The 21,794-nt window shown below is 44.7% G+C and overlaps 1 protein-coding gene across 1 annotated transcript in view; it reads right to left on the bottom strand.

The window, feature by feature from the left end:
* Positions 1–21,794, bottom strand: part of EBF2 (EBF transcription factor 2) — a 123,369-nt gene that overhangs the window by 100,230 nt on the left and 1,345 nt on the right. Inside the window, exons 2-6 of the mRNA XM_040087654.2 lie at positions 20,550–20,706; positions 19,436–19,499; positions 19,123–19,178; positions 18,679–18,752; positions 12,163–12,231 (exon numbers count right to left, since the gene is read on the bottom strand). Coding sequence (XP_039943588.1) covers positions 12,163–12,231; positions 18,679–18,752; positions 19,123–19,178; positions 19,436–19,499; positions 20,550–20,706 — 420 coding nt within the window. The remainder of the gene's footprint in view (positions 1–12,162; positions 12,232–18,678; positions 18,753–19,122; positions 19,179–19,435; positions 19,500–20,549; positions 20,707–21,794) is intronic.

Here is a 21,794-nt window from a genome sequence, read left to right as displayed (position 1 = left end):
CCTAAAATATGAGGAGCATAAAAAAGACATTTAAATTAATATAAGCAAGAGCCAAATTTGATGGTTTTAATTAGGTTTTTAATGCTTCCACAGCATAGAAGTTGGATTTGCCAATTTTTTTTTTTTTTTGTCACAAATTAACAAACTGCACTCTCCTTTTAAATGCCGTATTCCAAAATATTCCTGCAGCGCTGTGCTCTGCAGTTGTCTCCAGACTAATTCTCCATTAAATAAAGTTTTACATGTTAGACCCTTTTTTTTTTTTTTTTTTGCAGGAGGCAGCACAAAGCAGAGTTCACACAGACAATATGGACATGAATTCCAAAATTCCTCTGACACCAGGCACCGGGTGAGGCTCAGGCAGAGGTGGGAATGCGACCCAAAAACCAACCTGCACAAGGTGACAGTGACACAAAGGGACACAGGCAGGAGAGTGCAGAGCCCTTCTCCCCCCACCCAAACACCAAAATCTCGATTAAAAAAAACATCTGCAACAGCACCAAACCTTCAGAAAGGGACGTTTTTGCATCAGGAAATGCGAGAAAGAGACAAGAAAGTGTCTGAGAAATGCAAGGAAGGGAAATTGTGCTGCTCCAGGTGGGTGTGCACACACAGGGGATGTGCTGCCATCACCCAGTGTCAGAGGGACAAGGATGAAAAACATCTGCAATGGTGCCAAACCTTCAGAAAGGGATAATTTTACACCAAGAAATGCGAGAAAGTGACAAGAAAGTGTCTGAGAAATGCAAGGAAGGGGAATTGTGCTGCTCCAGGTGGGTCTGCACGCACAGGTGATGTGCTGCCATCTCCCAGTGTCAGAGGGACAGGGACCACGGCAGGGGTGAAACATCTCACACAGACCTTTGGGGACGAAGGGGGATGAGCCCTTGAGGCTGGAAACTGCAGATTTGTGTCACTGAGAGCTGCCTGCCCTTCGCATCCAGGGGATTTGGCATTCCCACAGGTGACAGGAGAAGGGAGCGGGCGCCACTTCCCATTTCCCCTCCTCCCATTCCCATTCCCTGGGGTGGATGCACCAGTGCAGGACCCACAGCCTTCCCTCCCTCCTGCAGCCTGCACAAGCTCCCTCCTGCTCCAGCCTCCTGGGCTGGAAACACAAGAATTCCCAACTCAGGGAATTTTCCAAGTTCAGCACATCTCAGTGGGGAAGGGGCTGAAACTCTGATCCAGCTCTGTCTTGGTTCAACCTCTCTGTTCAGGGGCACAAGGAACCCGAAATATTGTGCATGGAGGAGGAGGTGATGGTGGCAGAGAGGCTCAATTTGTGAGCTGTGCAAAGCTCTGGGAGTTCTGGTGCGATCCCGGAGTTTTGGGACTCAGAATGAGCTCGGCTGTGCTGGGATGTGGAACTGGAGCATTAAAAACCACCCTGTGCTGCCGTGCCAGTGCTGGCACTGCCCCAAAACAGCTCTGAAACACCTCTGGGTTTCTCACACAGAGAGAAAAATAAAGTACGTGGAAGATACAGGGAAGAATTGTTGTTATTGTTGTTATTATTGTTATTATTATTGTTAACATTCTTACTGAGCCTTGCAGGAAGATCAAACCTCACACCCCCCTGAAGCTGCTGCAGCGTTAAAGAGAAATCTTTCACATACCAAAAATCTGAAGTACAGGAATATTCCTCATAAAAACTCACTCAGGGGTTGCAGAATCCTAGAATTAGGACGAAAGAAGTAACTCTAAATTAAATCCTCTGTCATATCCAGTACAACCCTTAATTTCATTACGATATTTTATTATTCTAAAGAACCATCAATTCATGAGTGCAGAAAAAGACTGAACTTCACCTGTCTTCATGTAAAACAAAGATGTTATATGTCTATAAAAAACCCAATAATTTAATATATAGCAATAGCTCATAATATATAGGATATAATTTTTTAAGTATATTGTATGGTATGGGTATATAAAATATATATATTTCCCTGTAAAAACAAAACCAAAGGGGTGCACACTCACATTCCCCATCCCAGGAATGGTTTCAGCCTCTGCTTCTGAAGGGCAGCTGCATTTTAGGCAAATTTCTGGGCAGGGCTGAGGAGAAAGCACTGACAGTGACACTTTTCGAAAGAAAAGCTGGAAAACGAGAGAACCAGATGTCCCCGAAGGAATGCTGGGAAATGTTTCAGATAAAGAGGAAAGGGGGGGAAAAAAGAAAACCAAAACATCTTTAACCAAAACATCCCAGAGGATGAGGGGGTTTTTTTGAGGTTCTGTGTGACCAAGTGACACTGACACAACGCTGGACAGATTTTTCTCTCCTCTCGAGAAGAGGAATTTTGACACTTTGTCAGCAACAGGGGGAAGGATTGACACCGGCAGGGATTCACTTGGAAAAGTTGTGGTCACTTTTCTTCCAGGCCCTGAGCACCCACGTCCCCAGAGAGAGCAGGGATTTGGGAAACCAAATTCGAGCACTCCTAATCCAAATTACAATTTATATTGAAACACTCCTAATCTAAATTACAATTTATATTTTTAAGCACTCCTAATCCAGATTAGAATCCAGCACGGGCAAGTTTGAAGACCCAGGGAACTTTCTAGCAGCCACAAATTCCAAGATCATTCCCACAGTAAAAGCTGAAGGTAAATGGGCATAGAAGGAGGCAGAAGTCAGATTTATCAGCCCCCCCAAACTGCACTCTGTGGTTTAGAGTCATGAGGGCACAAGAAACTCAGGTTTCATCTTTTCAAAAAAAAAGGCAACTTCAAGATCTGAATTTTCTTACAGAAAGTTTGTGACTGTGAAAGGAAGCAGGAGCACTTTTCTGTTCAGGATTTACTTCATTTAAACTCTTTACGTACACCCTTCTTCATGTTGATGCTAGATAATACAGAGTGTCAGTTGCTTTGCTGAACCAGGATCCAATTTAAAATAACTTTTTTTTACGACAAGTAAACCTAAAAATTAATTAAATAAGATTTGTGAGACATCAGCGCTCAGCTTTAATTCCTTTATGCCCCGAGCTGGTTCCATGTGTTTGCTGTGTGCTGTTTCCAGCTGCTTTAAGCACCTCTGGAATTGCTCCCCCTCTTCCCAAACACTCCAGGATCCTCCCCTCAGGTCTGGTTTGGAAGAGGAACCTGTGTGTTCCTGGTTAATACAAACCCACCTCGCGTTTCTGTGCCCTCACAGCAGCTCTGGGATAGACACAGCCAATTATTTTTTTCCCCTTTTCTGATCCAAACCTCTCCCACTGAGCTGCAGAGACCCAAGACAAGGACCCCGAGGGGAAATGAGGGAGCGGAAAACTTTTCCCCTGGAGCAAAGGAAGAGACCTGAGCGGAGAGCACGGGAACTCCTGCAATAATCAGGATGATGGCACTGCCAGAACACAGAATGTGCAGAATTCCTCCCACAGTCCGAGGGGGAAGTTGCCTGGTTCTTTGAGGGAAGCATTGGGAATGCAAGGGGAGGACACCCAGAGGAGCAGCTTCCTACAGGCTACACCCAGAACTGTTGGTTTTCAATTTAATTTTTTTTCTGCTTATATAGATATAAAATCCATAAAATACAGATATAAAACCATTTCTGAAATATTTGGATCCAACCTTCCTGCTGCTCCCACTGAAGTTAAATGATGGATTTGTGCAGGATGAATACCCAAACCCATAACGCGCCACGCAAACGGGAGCTTTGGCAGTTGTTCTCTGCCGGAATAAATAAAAATAAAATCTCATTCAGCATGAGAAATGCCATTTCCTGGTGAAACCAGCTTTATGCCAGCTCCTGTCAGTGACAGCCACTGAGAAAGGCGAGGCATTAAAAGCCACCACAGGGCAACCAGTTGCCACTTGAATTTATCTGATTTTCTTGAAGCAGCCTTTGCAGGGAGGCACAAACTCACGGCGGGAGGAGCTGTTTGCCTAATGGGCTCCCAGCCACGGAGACTAAATAAGCTGACTGCTTAAAAACAACTCAGGAGCCACAGCAAAAGAGAGAAAATTATTGCTTCCTGTCATGACCAAATATTAAACACAGCACACACCTAATGGCTCTATCGCTCCCCAGGGAAGGAGCTTTATGAACAATAAAATCCCAGCAGAATCGCACTGTTTGGACTTGGAAGCCTCATTACGGGCTCACTGATCCAACACAATTTGCAAGCTCGATGGATGGACCCCACTCGGAGGAAAAGCCCCCGAACGCGGAGCTGCGAGTGGGGCGCCCGCGGAGATAGCGGTGTTTGTTTGTGAGGAAAAGTAGCGGAGGAGACGGGGAGGAAAAGGAAAGAAAATAGGGAGGGAAAAGGAGGATGGCCTGGATGACAGCAGCGGATTAAAGATCCAAACCAGGGAGAAAAAGGGAGTGGGAATCACAGCTGCAGAGGGGAAATGTTGTTCCAGGACTCGCTGATGTGATCCAGCCTGGAATACAAGACCTGGGTTCCGCTCCTTCGTGTGGAGTGTGTCCTACACGCTGTCTCCTGCATCACCTTGGGCAAATCATATTAGCTTTTGATAGCTTAAAATTTGCTTCTCCAACTGATTTAAGCTTCAGATGCACGTTTATGTACTTTCAGTCTCAATCTTTTCTTCGCAAGGATTTGGGGTGATGTCCCAAGCGGGATAAATTTTTTCATAACCCCTCCGAAAGCAGGAACACGTTAATTGGGAGAGGTTTTTCAGAGGTGGAGCAGTCAGTTAAGAGAGGCTGAAACCCTGGGATGTTTACAGGGGCAGAAAAGATGGGAGATCCCACCAGAAACAGATGGTGAAAGGAACACACAGGGAAGGGATGAAGAGAAACAAAAGGTTCAAAAGGAAAGCAAGAGGCAGTAACTAAAAAGCTTAGGGCAGATGAAGTGACAAGTCCATAAAACCAGGTCTAGACAGAGGCCGAGAGGAGTGCAAAAGTGAGAAGGAAGAGCATTTCAGGTCATAAATACACAGAGGATGCTTTCATTAGGATGCAAATACTCTGAAATATTGGCATTTTTATTGATGAGCGCAGACAGAGCCAGGCAAACGCAGACCCAGGGACTGGAGCTGTCACACACACTGCTGCTCTACATACCCAGAATTTCTTCTGCGCTGTTTGCACAGTGAATTTATCCTCAGCTTCTATTCCCAGAGGTGCTTTAGTCCATGGGAAACTTGTTTTCCATTCCCCTTTCCACTACTACCAACCTCATCAATTCCAAGGGTTTCTCTCTCTGTGCTCTGTCCTTCCGAGGTCAGCAGCCCTTCAACCTCCTCACTCACTGTTTATGAGCACAAACTGGGCCAAGCCCTCCCCATTCACAGCAAAATTTAAAAAGGAACAAGGATTCTCCTGCACCATGTGTAAACTTTGCTCCCAGCTTTGCATTTGCACCATCAGTGTCTTTATCTCAATTAATCTAATGAGGTTGGAGTCTGTCCACGCCTGTGTCCAGGCTGCTCCAGAGCATCAGGGAAGCTTATCTGATTTATGCAGAACTGCTAAAGTCCTTTGGGTCTTGTCTTCATTTGGATTATTTTCCTTAAGGCTTCCAGGCAGCAGTAGCAATAGATTTTATTTCTTTAAATTGCAGAATGTGCCTTTGCTTCAGCCCAGCCATGGGACACGAGCTCACAGTTCCAGTTATAGATTTAATGGAACTGAAATTATCAATATTGGTGTGTCCTCCCACACCTGTGTTCCCCCTAACACATCCCAAATCTCCGTGTTTGGAGGGCAGAGGTGCCAGCACATGGCCAGGAGAAAACCTGCACAAAACAACAATGGAAATCAGGTTCCAGCTCTGCTCAACTCCCCAGTGACCTGAAACCAGCAGTGATTTAAACCCAGCTCTCCTTTCTTGCTCCATTCCAGAAGCAGCAACACCCAACACTCCTGGGGCAGAGAAACTTTCCTGATTTCTCCAAAAGCACCTCCACTGCGACAGCAACGCTCTTGCACATCACCAGAGTGTTTCCACACTTCAGTTCTCAGTGAATGTGTCTTTGTGTTATCAGGGAAAGCCAGAAAGTCACATTTGTGGTTTAGAGTTAAACACAGACCCTGTGAACGGCTGCAAAAACACAGAGACTGTGATGGGGAGGAAGGAGAAGAACCCAGGACTTGCCCAGACCCAACCAGTCCGTCCTTAACATTTTTCCTGCACACTCAAAAAGATATCTATGTTTCTTCTGACTCACCAGCTTGCTGGAAAATCTGTTGTCTGTCAACATTAAATTAAAAAGATGAAGTGACATGAGCTAGTCTCCAGTTTAGTCCATTTACAAGCTTTAAGTGTTTGCACACATCAAAGATTTCAAGATGTTTTGGACAGCAAACTAGCAAAGAATTTTCTTTTTTGTTTTTTTGGTCTAAGAAGAGAGGGGAAAACAAAAAGAAACAAACAAATTAGGCACTAAGAGAGCCACTTGTCAAATGGCTGGGATAGTGCACTTTGAGTTAGTGACTCCCCACAAACATCCAGTCTACTAAAAAATTCATAAAGAGACAGATGGCACAACAGCAGCTCTTTGCAGGAGAGCGGGGTTTAGCAGCGAACAAAGGACTTTGACTCCCTAGGACGAGGGGAGAGATCATTGTAGGTTTGGGGGGCTTGGAAAGGGGGGACTGGGGCACAGAGGGAGCTGGGAAGAGCTCCTGGATTCACCCCACAGCAGATCCCAGAGGTTCATTTTGCCTTGGTGGACTCACGAAGGCCACGGAGAGCAGGGCAGAGCAGGAGCAAACAAACCCTGCCATGCAGATTAAATCCTCCTGGCAGCGGGAATGTGGAAAATAAACCCCAAAAACTCCTGTTCAGGGATCTGAAACCGCTTTCCAGGTAGTTGCTAATGCTTTGTATTAAGGGGGAAACTGAGGCACAGACTTAGGTCACTTAAGGTGACAGCGCAACCCAGTGTCAGTGGGAATTTAATCCAGGCCTCTCCTCTCTCTTGCTGTTCTGCCCCTGAACAGAAGTATGAAGTTTCCTCTGAGGAAATATTCTTGTGTTGCCCAAGTCTTGGGTTTTGGGATCACCCCAAAAGGGAGGTGCAAGGGATAAAGTCTTTTTCGGATGGCTGAGATCAAGAGAAAAGGAAGGAAAAGAGAAAAGAAAGAAAAAGAGGAAGAGAAAGAGTCAGAAGATTGCACCCATTTGAAGTTAGATCCTCCAAAATGAAAATTCATCTCTGTGTTCTTTTGAGTGTTTTTAGGGAGAGGGAAGTGGGAAGAGAGAGACGAACACAGGGAGAAGACGCAAAGCCCAGCCCTATTAACCCTGAAGTGAGTTTGAGATGGAAACCTCCATCCCTGCACCTCAATTCCATGGGAGGGGATGGAACCCATGGCACAGGGATGGAGCTCATGGCACAGGGATGGAATCCATGGCACTGGGATGGAGCCATTGGCACAGGGATGGAGCTCATGGCACAGGGATGGAGCCCATGGCACAGGGATGGAGCTCATGGCACAGGGATGGAGCTCATGGCACACGGATGGAGCCATTGGCACACGGATGGAGCCCATGGCACAGGGATGGAGCTCATGGCACAGGCATGGAGCCATTGGCACAGCGATGGAGCTCATGGCACAGGGATGGAGCTCATGGCACAGGGACGGAGCCATTGGCACAGGGATGGAGCTCATGGCACAGGGATGGAGCCCCTGGCACAGGGATGGAGCCATTGGCACAGGGATGGAGCTCATGGCACAGGGATGGAGCTCATGGCACAGGGATGGAGCTCATGGCACAGGGATGGAGCCCCTGGCACAGGGATGGAGCCATTGGCACACGGGTGGAACCCCCCATGGCACAGGGGTGGAACCCATGGCTCTCAGATGTCCTCCAGGTTCTTCTGCTCCTTCCCAGTGCACCTGACAAGTTGCCAGCTGTGCCCAGGCCTTGCACTGATGTGGATTTTCATTAAATAATAACTCCAAAAGCCTCAGTTTTGCTTTTTGCAGCACTCTGCAGCTCCTGCCCATCCCTACCCACCCCAGCCCGTGTGCCCAGAGCTCAGCTGGTGCCACTGGAGGCTGGCCCAGCTGGACACACCGGTCCCCACCCCAACAACCCGCTCCAAATCCCCTCCATTCCCTCCCCAGCAGCAATCTAGATCAATTAATTAATAAAACAAACAACACACCCCAGAATGGACGCTGGATGCTGACCCAGCTGGTGACACGGGTCTCCACCTCAACAACCCGCTCCAAAATCCCCTCCATTCCCTCCCCAGCAGCAATCACAACCAATAAATTAATAAAACGTGCAACACACACCAGAATCTTCCCAGGACAGTTAAGAAGAGTTTAGGAAAAATAACTCATTTAGAAGTAGAAGGATTTGCACCCAATTCCTTCTTGGAATTCTGAAAGATTCTGAACTAAAGAATCGGATTCTGAAAGAGAAATTCTGAGCTGAAAAACCTCATTCCATGAGCCCAAAGGGAGCATGGAGACAGCAGCTACAAACCGCACAGGGTTTGTGCTCCCAGGTTCTTCCCAGGTTTTTTTCCCAGGTTTTGGTTTGGTTTGGTTTGGTTTGGTTTGGTTTTGTGTGTGTGTGTGTGTGTGTGTGTTGTTCCAAGGAGTTTTCCTCGTAGGAACAACAAAAAAAATTCTGCCCCACCCTAGTGTGGCTGCATTGTAAATTGAATTAAGATGTTCTCATTTGAACGACATAGAAATTTCTTCTGGCTGCTTAAGAGGTTTCGTTCCAATGACGTGTAAATTTCTTTTCGCTGTTTCTCTCTATTAGAAAAGGGGATGGAATAAAGGTTAAAAAAAAAAAAAAAAAAAAAAAAAAAAAAAAAAAAATTAAAGAAAATTTTTCAACTAAAAAGTCACACCAGTTCAGTACCACAGATGCTTCAATTAAACAACAGCTTCAGTAAAATCAGTAAAGCATTAAGAGTAACAAAATAACCTCCTCTAAACAGCTGGAATCTTCAAGGAATACAAAAAAAAAAAAAAAATTTAAAAAACAATCAAAAGATTGTTGCCACTTGATGAACTTATATCCAGAAACTACACAACTCACCTACAGCGAGAGGGAAAATCTGCAGTGAAGTGATTAATTAAATTAATTTGCATCTTCCACCACCTCTTAATCCTAACACCATGTTTCTTTTCATTGGCATAAGCAGGGTAGGAAAGGCAACAAAGTGAGTAATTCTATCGGGGCTGTAACAAAACACAGTTTTCAGCTGGAAGTGCCATCCTCAGAGGAATGAGCTTCCTTCCACCCAGAAGTCCCCCTGCCCCTCATATCCCTGTCTGTGATTTCCATGGAGGAAACACAAAGTTCACTCTCCAATCTCAAGGATTTACTGGGAACATCAAGAACCAGCGCTTCAGCCACGAGGGAAGGGGGGAAAAAAGACAAAATTTACATTTTTGATGTCTCTTAAACCGACCAATTCCGTGGATACCAACTTCAAAAGGCAAGGAGAAATCCAGGATGAATCCACCAGAGCTGGGATCCACCACAGGAGCACACCAGAACCAGCTTAGCTCTGACTAATTCTGGTTGTGCACACAAAGCTAAAGCTCGCTGTGACATTTTGAGAACTGATTTTGGCTCGTGTTGGCCAAAACCTTGGAGTGCAAGTGCCTCTGGATTAAAAACGCAATCCCAGGTCCTTCCAGCCTCGTGCTCCAGTGGAATTCCCAGTTTGGGACAGCTGCAATAGCAGGATCTGAGCTGTGCCACCCCTGCTGCATCAGAGGAATCACCCTGAAATCAAACTCTGACCAGGATGACGCTGGAATTCTGGCTCAGAACATCACAGGAACCAAAATACTCCAACATTTTCCTGCAGATCTCTGCCAGCAGGAGAGGGCACACACTCATCTTCAGGGGAGAAGTTCCCTTTCATATGGAAACGTTCTCATTTCCAAGGGGGAGTGGAAAAATAACTGCAAGGGCCTTCGGATCTAAATCCAGTCCCCGGAGCAAAGGTCACTGCAGAAATGTTTTATTCAGCATCAGAACTTTTGGAATTCTTTCAAGGAGAACAAGAAGCCCAACAACAACAACGGGGCCGACATTTTTTTCCCACTGAGCTATTTCTTCCTTTTTAAACAGGGATAGAAACCCCCAGGGTTTGGTGAACACCGGTGGATTGTGCCTCCCTCCAGCACACAGCAGGTAAAAAAGTGTGGGGAGAAACAAATCAAGGGAAAATCACTGGATGATGGAGTTACAGTTGAACTTGATGACCCTGGGGACCTTTCCCGTCTCAAAGATTCTGGAATTTCACGCCATGGAAATTCTGTTCCACTTCGCCCTCACTGCTTAGACACAGCTCTGCTCAGCACAAAGGTGTTCTTGCAATTCTTCTCTCCCCATTTTCCTTTTCTCTGCTTCTTTCCCCGAGCCAAGCCTCCCCCAGACAGCAGGGGATGAATTCTTCTCTCTGGGGCCTAAATCTGATCCAGTGATTGCTTTTAACACTGGATTGAAGCAGCTTTATCAGGCTGCACCTCTTATTTATCTCCCTCACCTACCCTCACTGAGCTCCAGAGCTCTCCTGGAATGGAGACACACACACAGAGAAGGGGAAGAACCGACACACAGAGAGGAACTGCCAGACTGAGCCTGGAGGAGGCTTCCATGCCAAGAGAATGCTGTTCTCAGAGCAGGCAGGAAAACAATTCCGGGCTCAGAACTAATTAGGAGGGGTCTAGGTGAAGTGAGGAGAGGCCTTGGAGCAAAACAGAAAAGGCTGGGACTCGCTGAGCACAACAGGTGACTTGTGGTGCACATTTTACACGCAGATGTTGGAAAGAAAAATCCAATTTTTTTCTCCTATTTTCCATTTCATTTTACACCAGCACATCCCAAAGGCCCCCCAGAAAGCATCGGAATCTTCACTTAGCACAAGGACATGGAGCTGCCTCGGGATTACAGATTCAGCTGGGGTAGGAACTGCCCCTGTCAAGGTCTCAGTCCAGGGGCAAATCCAGGGCCTTCCATCCCCAGCTGCTTCCCAGCAAAATTCAGACTTCAGGCTGGAAAGTTCCCAAATGCACATTCATACCAAGCATCCACGCAGCCAAAAATAAGCTCAGAATTTCATAGGAAAGGTCAAGATGGCACATCCAGGACTTCTGCTCCCCAAAGAACCCATTTCACTGCAGCTTCCAGCCCTGGCCCCAGCCACGGCTCCTGAGCACAGAATTAAAAGGGAAAACCACGGGAGAGGGAGAACCCATCACCTCAGCAGAGTTCCAAAATGATTTAGATTAACTCTCTGATTGGGGGGAAGGAAAAAAAATTTTTTTGAGGAAATTATTGCAGGTCTTTATTCCAAGCAGCTTTACTGCTCTGAGCGCCAAGACAAGCCCACGAGAAACACTGTGACAAATAAAGCTTATTAGAAAGGAGACACAACAGGCCAGGCACAGACAGGCATTAAAAACTGCCTCTCAAACCAATCCACTCCAGCATCAGCTCTCTTGCAGCATCTGCTTCAGGGAAAAGGAACCCTTTAACAGTTACTGCAGAATAATCTGGGGGAAAGCATTTCCTTCCCGGCTTTTCCTTATTTACTGTTCCCCTTCTGGAGCCCTGCAGCGCGTGCTCCCTTCTGAAACATCTCTGCTGGTTTTGTTTTCCCTGTCTGAGCCTTGCTGAGCTCCAGATTTCAAACCCTCCCAATGTCAGTGAGTTCCACCAAGGAGGTTTTCGAAGCTCCCTCCAAATACACGCAATTTTTACGGTGTCACTTCATGGTTTAACATTTCTGTGTTTGACCCAAAACGTAGCAAAAGAACCCAAACCCGGAGCTGAAACTGAGTAGTACACGGGGCTGTTCTACATAAAATTGCTCACAATCCCCATCCTGTCAGATTTAATTTGCATTTTTTTGCGTTTTTTACCCCTGCCTTTCTCCCCACATTGCTACAAAAGTATTTTTCTCTTTTGTTAAAGAACAATTACTGAAGCTTCCAGATTGCTCCGAGCTTTATCTGCCTCAGCAATCCCGTTGGATCCCATCCCTGGTGAGGAGAGAATGTTCCAGGTGCACACACAGGAGATTTGGTCACAACAAAAACAGAACTCGATTTGAAAAACAAACCTCAATTCTGTCAAGGCCCCCAAAACGGGCAGACATCAACAGATAACCAGGGAGAAACAACCTTGGATCGTTCAAAGTGAAAAACAACGATTTTGGGACGCTTCTGGAGGAAAATGAGGATTCATCTCCTACCTGTCAATGATCACAGGGTCGGATGGAGTCTCATTCCTGTTGCCACAGCTTTTCTTCTCACAGCACCGACTGGAGAGGGAAAGAAAACCAAAATTAAAGAACCACTGGGACAGCTGAGAGCAAAGAACCAGCTCAGAGTCTGTCAGAAAACCTCCAGCACTCGATATATGCCTAGAAGGGTAAAAATTCTGCTTTCCAGGAGGGAAAATTAAGGGAATTGGCTGGTTCCAGCTGGAGTTTGGCACTTGGCTCCCTGCAATCCGTTCTGAATTGCCCAGCCAAAAATGAACAGCAATACGGGCACACTTGAGACTGAGGTGATGTTTATAAAGGTCTAATAAGTGATTAGCAGATGTCATAATGTCATCACAGGCAGGACCAAATGGGTTATGTGGGGCTAAAAGTCCATCAAAAGGTGTTAGAATTGACTATAAGCAACCTGATGGTTTGGAATACTCCAATGGTGTTATTTTATTATTATTTTACTGTATTTTTTTATTATGAAGTATCTAAGTTTTATATGGTGACTGAAAACTTCAGCACTCGGTGAAAAGGCAGAAACTGAACAAGCTCAGATCCTACAAAGGATCTGAAGAGATGGTTTTTTTCAGGTTGGCTTGTGCAATGCCTTTGCAATTGTTTCAGTGGCAAACCCTTGAGACGAAGCATTAATTTATACACCTTCAATAATAATAATTATTATTATTATAATTAATAATAATAAAAATTTAAAAATCAAGGTTTTGTTCCCATTGATGTAATCACTGACGTGGGTGATGCTCCTAACACACACAGTAGCTGAGTAATAGGAGTTTAACAGATTTTAAAAACAGTCCTTGCTCTAAAATCCTTGGTTTTAATAATTTGGAGACACAGAGATTTAAGCTGTTTTCACGCTCAGGTTTTCTGTTCCAGTCAAAGCCAACGTGGGATGGGGAGGATGGAGGCACCCAAAAGTTTAAAAAGTCTCGATCAGAATTCCCACATCCCTCAGAGTCAGGTGTCTTTCCAGGAGATGTTTTCCACATTCTGCGGAGGTTTCTGTTGGAATTTACACACATCGGGTTATAGAAATTTCGGTGGGTTTTTGTACAGGGGTGCTGAATACACCTGCAAAATCCTCAAGCAGTCAGAGCTTTCCAACTGGGGAGCAATTCCCAACAGAATAAAATAAAATAAAATAAAATAAAAAGTAATTAAATAAATATTTTTAAAATAAATAAATAAAATATAAATAAATAGAATCCTTGAATTCATCGAAGGCAGAATAAAATACTAAAGTGAGGATGTTTTTCCTGACATGCCTAACATTCAATTATAAATGCCTAAAATGAGCATTTAGACAAAAAAAAAACTCTTTCAGCTGTGAAAAAAATCCCAACATTTCCTCCAATTTCCAGGAAGTTCCTGCTCTGGGGCTGGAATTTCCCAGCCACTCGAGCAGGAAGGAGCAGATCTATTTGAACAGCAGCTCTAACTATTTCTACGTTCCTACATTCCCCTCGTCTCAAACCTGCACTTATTCGTCGATGCTGCTCCTTTTAAAATAAAAGGATACACTAAATATTTAAAAATCCCCGGGGCAGCCCCTGTAGCTGCTGTAAATTGTCACGGCTCCAGCGACTTCAGTGCAGCTCTGGTAATTCACACCAGGGCAGAACATCACCCTCCCTCCTTCTCCCAACTTTATTTTAAGTGCATCTTTTACGGGTTTCACTGCCTAGTCAGTGTTTGGAAAGAATGGAGTGTGTTTTATACCAGGAGCCAAGATGGGAGATGCTTTCTAAAGGAGAAAATCAAAATAAACTCTCCCCCTCCTCCAAAAAAGTAGAAAATCCTCTCAAAAGAAAGCAAAATTGGGGTGTAATTTGGCATGTCCAATATAGCAACACGTGGAAAACGATATTTGCAATAAAATCTTTGCTGCTTTACAGGCCATTATAATAAAGAAAAAAAAAAAAAAAAAGGATCACAGTTTTTTAAATATTTCTGTAACGATTCCAGGGATGGTGCCACTTCTTGGCCGAGTGTTTTGGGATGAATTCTGTGAGATCGAGCACAACGTGGCTGGGTTCAGAAAAAAGCGCATCTTGTTTTATTTCCATTTCCACAGTTATTGCAGTTCTGAACTTTATATTTGGAATATTCAAATCTTTTTCCCCCTAAAACTGTGGTCTGCAGCTAAAGTTCTCCAGAGATTTGACTGACATCTACATTCCTGTCACAGCTGGGGAAAGATCTTTGTAAGTGATAGACTTCTTCCCCTTTGACCCTGGCACTTTCTGAGCCCAAATGTATGGAAAAAAATCCTGATGAGGGAGAAGAGCCAAGCGGAGGATTTGTTTGCACAAAAATCAGAGTGGGGCTGAAGATGTTCCAGCCCAAGGTTTTAGCAAAAATACCTTTTAAATCTTTAAATCCCGATTTTCAAGTGTTTCACCAACATTTCCACTTGGTTGGTTTCACAAGTGCTCTCCGCAACAGAATTGTTCCAATTTCAGCCCAAGCCCAAACCCCCAAACTCTGGTGGTCCAGGATCAAGCCTTCAATATCCTCTTCAAGGAAATTATTGGCATGGTTTGACCAATATTTACATTTCTGCTACAGGGTTGGGCTGGGAACACGCCTTTAGAGACGCTCATTTGCTTAAGAGAAGAATATCAAGGCTTAAGATGAGTTTTTACACCTTTAGTTGTTGTACTTTCCCCTCTAATTAGATCTACTTCGGGAAAATGATGGTTTATGTTAAAGATGGTCCAGAAAAAACTAAAAGCAAACCCAGAGAGCTCCCAGAGACATCTGCAGCCCTACAAACTGAAGCTTCATCCCAAAGCCAAACTTCCATCCTTCCCCCTGCTTGTATTTGACTAAAACGCTTTTAAAACCCATCCCTCAGCTTCCCTCCCCTCACCCAAACACCAAGATAATAATAATAATAATAATAATAATAGTAAAAAAAAAAAACAACAACAACTGTCTCTAATTTCAAACTCAAAAAAATCTCCCAGCACAGTGGCTCAAAAATCAAGATTTTATTACCATTGATCTTATTTCCAGAGACATCCTCAACCCTACAAACTGAGCACCCCCGAAGCCTTATCCCAAGCCAAACTTCCATCCTTTCCCCTCCTTGTACTTGACTAAAACGCTCTTAAAACCCATCCCTCAACTTCCATCCTTTCCCCTCCTCATACTCAACTAAAACGCTTTTAAGACCCATCCCTCAACTTCCATCCTTTCCCCTGCTCATACTCAACTAAAACGCTTTTAAAACGCATCCCTCAACTTCCATCCTTTCCCCTCCTCATACTCAACTAAAATGCTTTTAAAACCCATCCCTCAACTTCCATCCTTTCCCCTCCTCATACTCAACTAAAACGCTTTTAAAACGCATCCCTCAACTTCCCTCGCCAAACGCCAAAACAATAATAATCATAATAATAATAAAAAAAAAAAAATTAAAAAAAAAAAAACAACCCAACCAACCGAACCTGTCTCTAATTTCAAACTCAAATAAGCTCGCAGCATGGTGGCCTTTGTTTTGTTTTCTTCTGCCCAACTCCTCCCTGCAATTGCATAACAAAAGTGTCTAAATTCACACCATCTGGCCGATAAAGACACGGGCCCCAGTGGCCGCCTGGCCCAGCTGATTAGAGCCCCCGTCTAGTCTGAGCCTTGTGGCGAAAGTCACAGCTGTGGGGCTCGCTCCACTCAATACAACTCTGTTATTAGCCAGCTGTAGACCCTGAGACTACTTCTGTTCGAATTATAATACCTTTTAACCCTCCGAGCATTGAGGGCGTAGGGGGTTGCTGGCGGCAGCATAACAACGAGTTTCCTCTTGGTGGATAATTGGAAGAAAAGGAAGAAGATGAGGAGGGGAGAGGGAGGGGGGAAGTTATTCCAGGAGAGGAGGGTGTTTTACCTCCATTTCCAGCCCTGTTATTCCACACAAACTCACCTAACAGGAGATGTTCTTGTTAGGCCGAGAGAAGCCAAATGGCAAAAAAAAAAAAAAAAAAAAAAATTCAGATTGGAAAGGAATAAATGGAGCCTCGCACTGGAAGCACTGAAAGCACTAATTATTGAGAGCTGAACTTTCAATGGCTGTGACAGATTGGCGCAGCCGTATCAATATTTGGACAACTTTCCTGCTAAGCAGGCATCTGTCACTGTCTGAGGGAGACACGGGCACTTTCGGAGGCGCTCGTCCCCGCGCAGCAAAAAAAAAAAAAAAAAAATCTCCATGTGTGGTTATGTACAGAAAAATCCCCCCAAAAAACCTGCCTTCAACTAGGGAGGATGGGAAGAGGAGCAGAAAGACAGACAGACCCTCCTTGTTTTCCTTTTCAAAAGCAGTAGGCATCAATTTCGACAGCAGAGTGGGTACAGTGCATTAAAATTTTATATACTGTTCCTAATGCAAACTAAACTAGGGGCTTTAAAAATTGATGCTGCCACTTAAGCAGCACACAATGAGGAAGATTTGATTATTGTACTTAAAAGAAATAAAATAAAATGTCAAGCTTAACTAGAGCTGGAGCCATTCCCCTGGCATTATTCAAAGTGATGCGGTGTAATGCCTCTTCAGAATACGCGGCACCCTGCTCGGAGATACTCCAGGAAAACACGACATTTAAAATCAAATGTCTTCATTAGGTTACAGAGCGCTTCTGATTCCCTTCACTGATCTGTGTTTTACATGGGAAGGACGTCCCTGAGTTGTAATTCTTCCTTGGTTAACCTATCAAGCAGCAGAGCTGAGAATAATCAGAATATTGGCTTAGGCTTGTGCAACGCTACCTGAAATCGAGCACGGAGGAGGTTTGCAGGCATCGCTGGAGCTCAGAAATATCAAAGCTGAGCAGAGCATTTGATACCAGAAAGGCAGGGAGGGGAAGCAGAGGGAAAGCCCAAATTAATTTTAAATCAAACGAGTCCATTCGGGTGAGAAGGTGCTGAAATACTCGAACTTCCAAAGCAGAACCACGCTCTGCGCAGGGAGAGCGGAGACAAGGAATGGGCTCCCTGCTCCTGAGTTAGCACAAACCACAACCCAACTGCACGAGAAATCGGAGTTTTCCTCTCCTCTTTTCACCTGGTTATAGTGAGACCTTTCAACAACATGGATTCATATAAATATATAAATATATAAATATATATAATTATGTACACAAACTCTAGATGTGCCAGGAAGTCACTCATAAACCTTTGATCTTTGCCCCTACATCTCCTGGTCCTTGTAAAGCCCACCCAATGCATCCCTCACGTGTGATGTGCGTTGTATTTGGGCTCAAATATGGAAATGCTGGTCAAAAGCTCATTTATTAACTAATGAGAGCTAGACAAAACAGAGAAACAATCATTTGTTTCATACTGAATACCTGATTCGTATGATATTCACAAGTAATTGTTGACATAAGTAAGTATCGAAACTAAGACTTCCCCTCGATAAAAACTCTGTCCAAATGAGCTTCTCTCACTGCAGCATTAACTTAAAAGGTTACTTTAATAAAAATAAAAATAATAAAAAAAATCAAGTAGCAAGCTGCACCATTAAAAGAAGCAACATTGAGTCCAACAGCTTAACCCTCTCCCACCGATACCATAAATCACAAACTGTGTTTAATAAAGGTCACCAATGGGTTTTGCCTCTTGTTTTATGAACGCTCCATGCCCATTTTAGCACATCTTAATATAAGAACATTGACTGTTTGCATTATTATATGTATTGAAAAAAAAAAAAAATTTAATTACCCGAGAACAGGAAAAGTAATAAGTTACCATGGAAGCACGACGTACATACGTAAGGTACATGAAAGTTCAGACTTATACAAAAGTTATTAAAAACATCCTCAAGTCAAATCACTCTCTAATTCATAAATTTAAATGCTAAAAATAGCGTCTTTTCTTTTTCTTTTCTTTTTTTTTTTTTTTTTTTTTTTTTTTGTTTTAATTAAAAAGTAGAAGGCCCATAAATATTGTTCATGTGTATAGAAAGGAAGGGTTTGAGGTTTTTTTTCTTTTGGGGTATAACTGGCCAAAATTAAAGAACATTAATGACGCCACTTTAATTAAGAAAATTAAAATATTTCACCAAAAGAGGTCACATGAAGAACACCTCACTGTTTCCAGGTAAAAATACACAAGTTAAACTGCTCATTCTGATAAGGCGAGCAGAAATGAGCGAAAAACATACAAAAGTCTTGATTTAAACAGCACATGCAAAGGCCTACTTTAAACAAAAAATAGTGCAGCTGTGGCTGCTGAATCTCCTGCAGGAAAAATGAAGAGCAAAAAAAAATATTCGGAAACTCCCCCCAAATATCTGTTTTGGACCCAAGCAAGCATCACCTACATAAAGAGAAACTCTTCCTACACAAAACCCCCTCTGAGTCAACAGCAAAATAAGCAAATAAAATCAAACTCTCCCTACCTAAAACTTCCTGGGGAGGCTCTCCCAGCATTCAGGAGAGCAGAGCTCACAAATGCTGTGTTTAATAAAAGTCATCTTACCTGCACATCACCTCGTGGGTGAGCAGCACCCTGCACATCTCGGGGTTCTTGTTCTGCCCTTCATAAGTTATGGGCTGCAAAAATGAAGAGGAGGGGTGAGCCAGGAGCGTCGGGGGTTATTTGTTCCTCAGGATATTCAGAGGGGAAGGGGTTTTACCACTGCTCACCATCTCCTGCAAATAAACTCCTTCCCCTTTACGTGCAGGGAAAGGAGCTTCACATAAATATTGCTACAAAGCGGGTAAAAACCTACAGTGCACAGAGGGAGGGGAAAAATTTAAATAAAAAAGAGACTTAAGAGCACGGTTTTCCATTATCCTCCAAAGCAGGTCTGCAACACAGCAGAGCAAGAGACCAAAGTGAAGCAGAGAAGGGAAAACGTGCAGGGGAATGAGGAAGGACGAGCTGGGACAGGGCGGCGTGGCGCGGATCAGCGCCGCTCACCTGCTTGGTGACAGAATCGATGAGCCTCACGTAGAGATCCTGCTCCGTCCTGACACCTGGAGCGAGGGAGAACACGGATAAAGAAACGTTCTGCGGGCACCTGGCCCTAAAAGCAGCAGGACAAACCCATCTTAGTGCCGCGCTACACCCCGGGGTGGTTCCGTTCCCTGAGCCCACCTAAACTCCAGGGCCCATCCCTGCGCTGAAGGGGCCTAGAGCAAGGGAAATTCGGTGTATTTTGGAAATCACAGCACGCACAGCCAGGCCCAGCCTCGCTGCACGGCCCCCAGAGGTGCCAGGGAAGGGCACTCACCGTTGCTGTAGAGGAGCTGGAGTTTGTAGTGCGTGCCGTTGTTGGTCTTCTCGTTGCCTTGCTCCTGAAAGGGAATTTGGGGGGGGGGGAAAGGAGGGGGGAATAAAAAAAAAAAAAAAAAAAAAAGATCCTTCCAGAACTTACACTTGGCACATTTAAAATGCAAGAGTTGATAATCGTGATGGAAGTGACAACAAAGTTCATTAAAATTCTAAGGGGTGAATCCGCTGATTGGGATGCATTAACCTTCCGAGTGACCCGGGACAAACTACAAAATGCTGCTGACATCTTCTCCTGTAGGAGTTCAGGAACTTCTTTCCCTCTCTTGTTTGCCATCATGCTCTCAACTTTTTCGAGGCCATAAATCGAGGGGGATTTGTGCATTTCAAACCAGTTAACGTAAAGCAGATTGACAGCGGGAAAACACAACGGCTTCTGCTCCCACTGTGATCTCTGCTTGGCAATAGTGTTACTCTGAGTCAAAATTGGTATTTATTTCCTGAGGGTTGTGTTGCAGGGAGGTTTCTTACCCGGGTTTGTTTTTTTTTTTTTTTTAAATGTAATTTCTCCTAATTAATAAGATCATTATTTATGACTCACAATTCAAAAAATCTTGTCCACGGCTAAGAAAATATTTGAAAAAAACGCGAAGTGGGCAAGACATGGAATTAAAATCCAAAAGCAAATGCTTTTCAAGTCCTGCCATTGACTTTGGAGCCTTAGGAAATACACACAACCACGCTCAACGATACCCTGACATATTACAGGTCAGATTCCACTTCTGTTTGGGTAAGAATAAAACCTGAAAGACGTGGTAGGTTAAAATAAAATAAAATAAAATAAAACAAGTAAGTTCATTTATCCCCCCCCATGAATTTTATTTATTTTATTTTTAGTGGGTGAATGAAATTCCTGACGCAGAGCAGAGGCTCCCAACCCTTTTTTAACTACAGCAGCACAGCCGGGGCTACAGCTCTGCCACAGCACCTGAACCCTGCCCAAACCACGGCTGCGTTTTGTCAGGGACAGCAGGTATTAGAATCTGGCAGCTCGGCGGGGGGAGAAGGTCAAAATCGGAGAGGAAAAGAGGAAGAAGAAGAGTAAGGAGCCTTACTTTATCATTTTCTACAAAGTCCACAAAAGCTGTCCTCTCTATCTCCACGGGCTGCCCCTGTCTGTCGTAGAGAGCCAGAACAAAGTGAAAGAAATTGGATTTCCTCAAGTTGGAGGGTGGCTGCTTTTCAAAGTGGGCTCTGGACAAAGCCACTCCGCTGTGGAGGAAACACACGGGATGGGGTGAGGGGGGGAGAGACAAAGACATTACCAGGTTGTGCAGCAGTAATGGCGAAATAAAATTAAAAAAAATAAAATAACAACAACGCAGAAGGCAGAGCACGTTCGGAGCGTCCCGGGCTGCAGTCGGGAGGGATGGGGGATGCCGAACCCCGATTTCGGTGTGACCCCGCTCCCCGCACACCCCCAGGACAGCGCTGATGGCCGGGGAGCGCTGAGCGCTGAAGGCAGCGTGTGCTCTCCTGTCTCCGCTCCTTCCCCTGCCTGTCACCGCTGCTGCTGGAACGCAGCGGGGTGGGAAGGGGCTGGAAGTGCTCTTTGCACATCTTTTTTTTTTTTTTTTTTTTTCCCCGCAGGAGGGGAAAAAAAGCGACCCTCAAAATCTCTCCTGTCAGCTCCGGGGCATCTCCGTTTTGGTCAGAGACAGCGACTTGGGAGCAGAGCAGCGACTTCCCTCGGCAGCCAAGTTTGACTTCAGTCACCGAGTTACTCGAACGGATTCCTGCGAATTGAATCTCTGATTTAAGCTGAAAGAATTTAGTCTCGGCTTATCCAGCCCTTGCGAAAATCCTGTCTCCCTGGCTGCAGAAAGCGTTGTGATGTTTCCCACGCATTTCCCGGCTTGGAAAGATTCAAATGCTTCTGTTCACCCTGACCGCGGTTTTATTTCTTTGTGAAATTAGTTGTAGTTCCCTCTCCCTAAAGCCAATTCCTACTAACTGCAGGAAAAGGGGTGCACACGAGCACTTCCAAATTACTGAATAGAGAGATTAAGTCTGCGTGCCAGACTAGTCAGGAGTTGGACAGCTTTGGGTTTTAGTCCCCAGAATAGCTCCACAGCACTGGCAAAAAGCGTTTGACTCTTCCAGAGAGCTACAGATGTTTCCCGGTGTTTTCCTTGCCAACGAGGGACGGTGTGAACTCACCACATCCGCCACAACCGCACCTAGCCTGGGGCTTCCCCTCGTTCTGCGTGTAAAAATCGGGATTTATCGGTTTGTTGGGGATATCTGGGAGAAAAAAAAACCCCAAAAACTGGCGATGCCAGCGGGCAGCACAACCCGGC

This window comes from Hirundo rustica, chromosome 28 (assembly GCF_015227805.2).
Source record: "Hirundo rustica isolate bHirRus1 chromosome 28, bHirRus1.pri.v3, whole genome shotgun sequence".
Lineage (NCBI taxonomy): Eukaryota > Metazoa > Chordata > Aves > Passeriformes > Hirundinidae > Hirundo > Hirundo rustica.
Note: the sequence above shows the minus strand (reverse complement) of the source record. Positions and strands in the feature narration are given on the sequence as shown.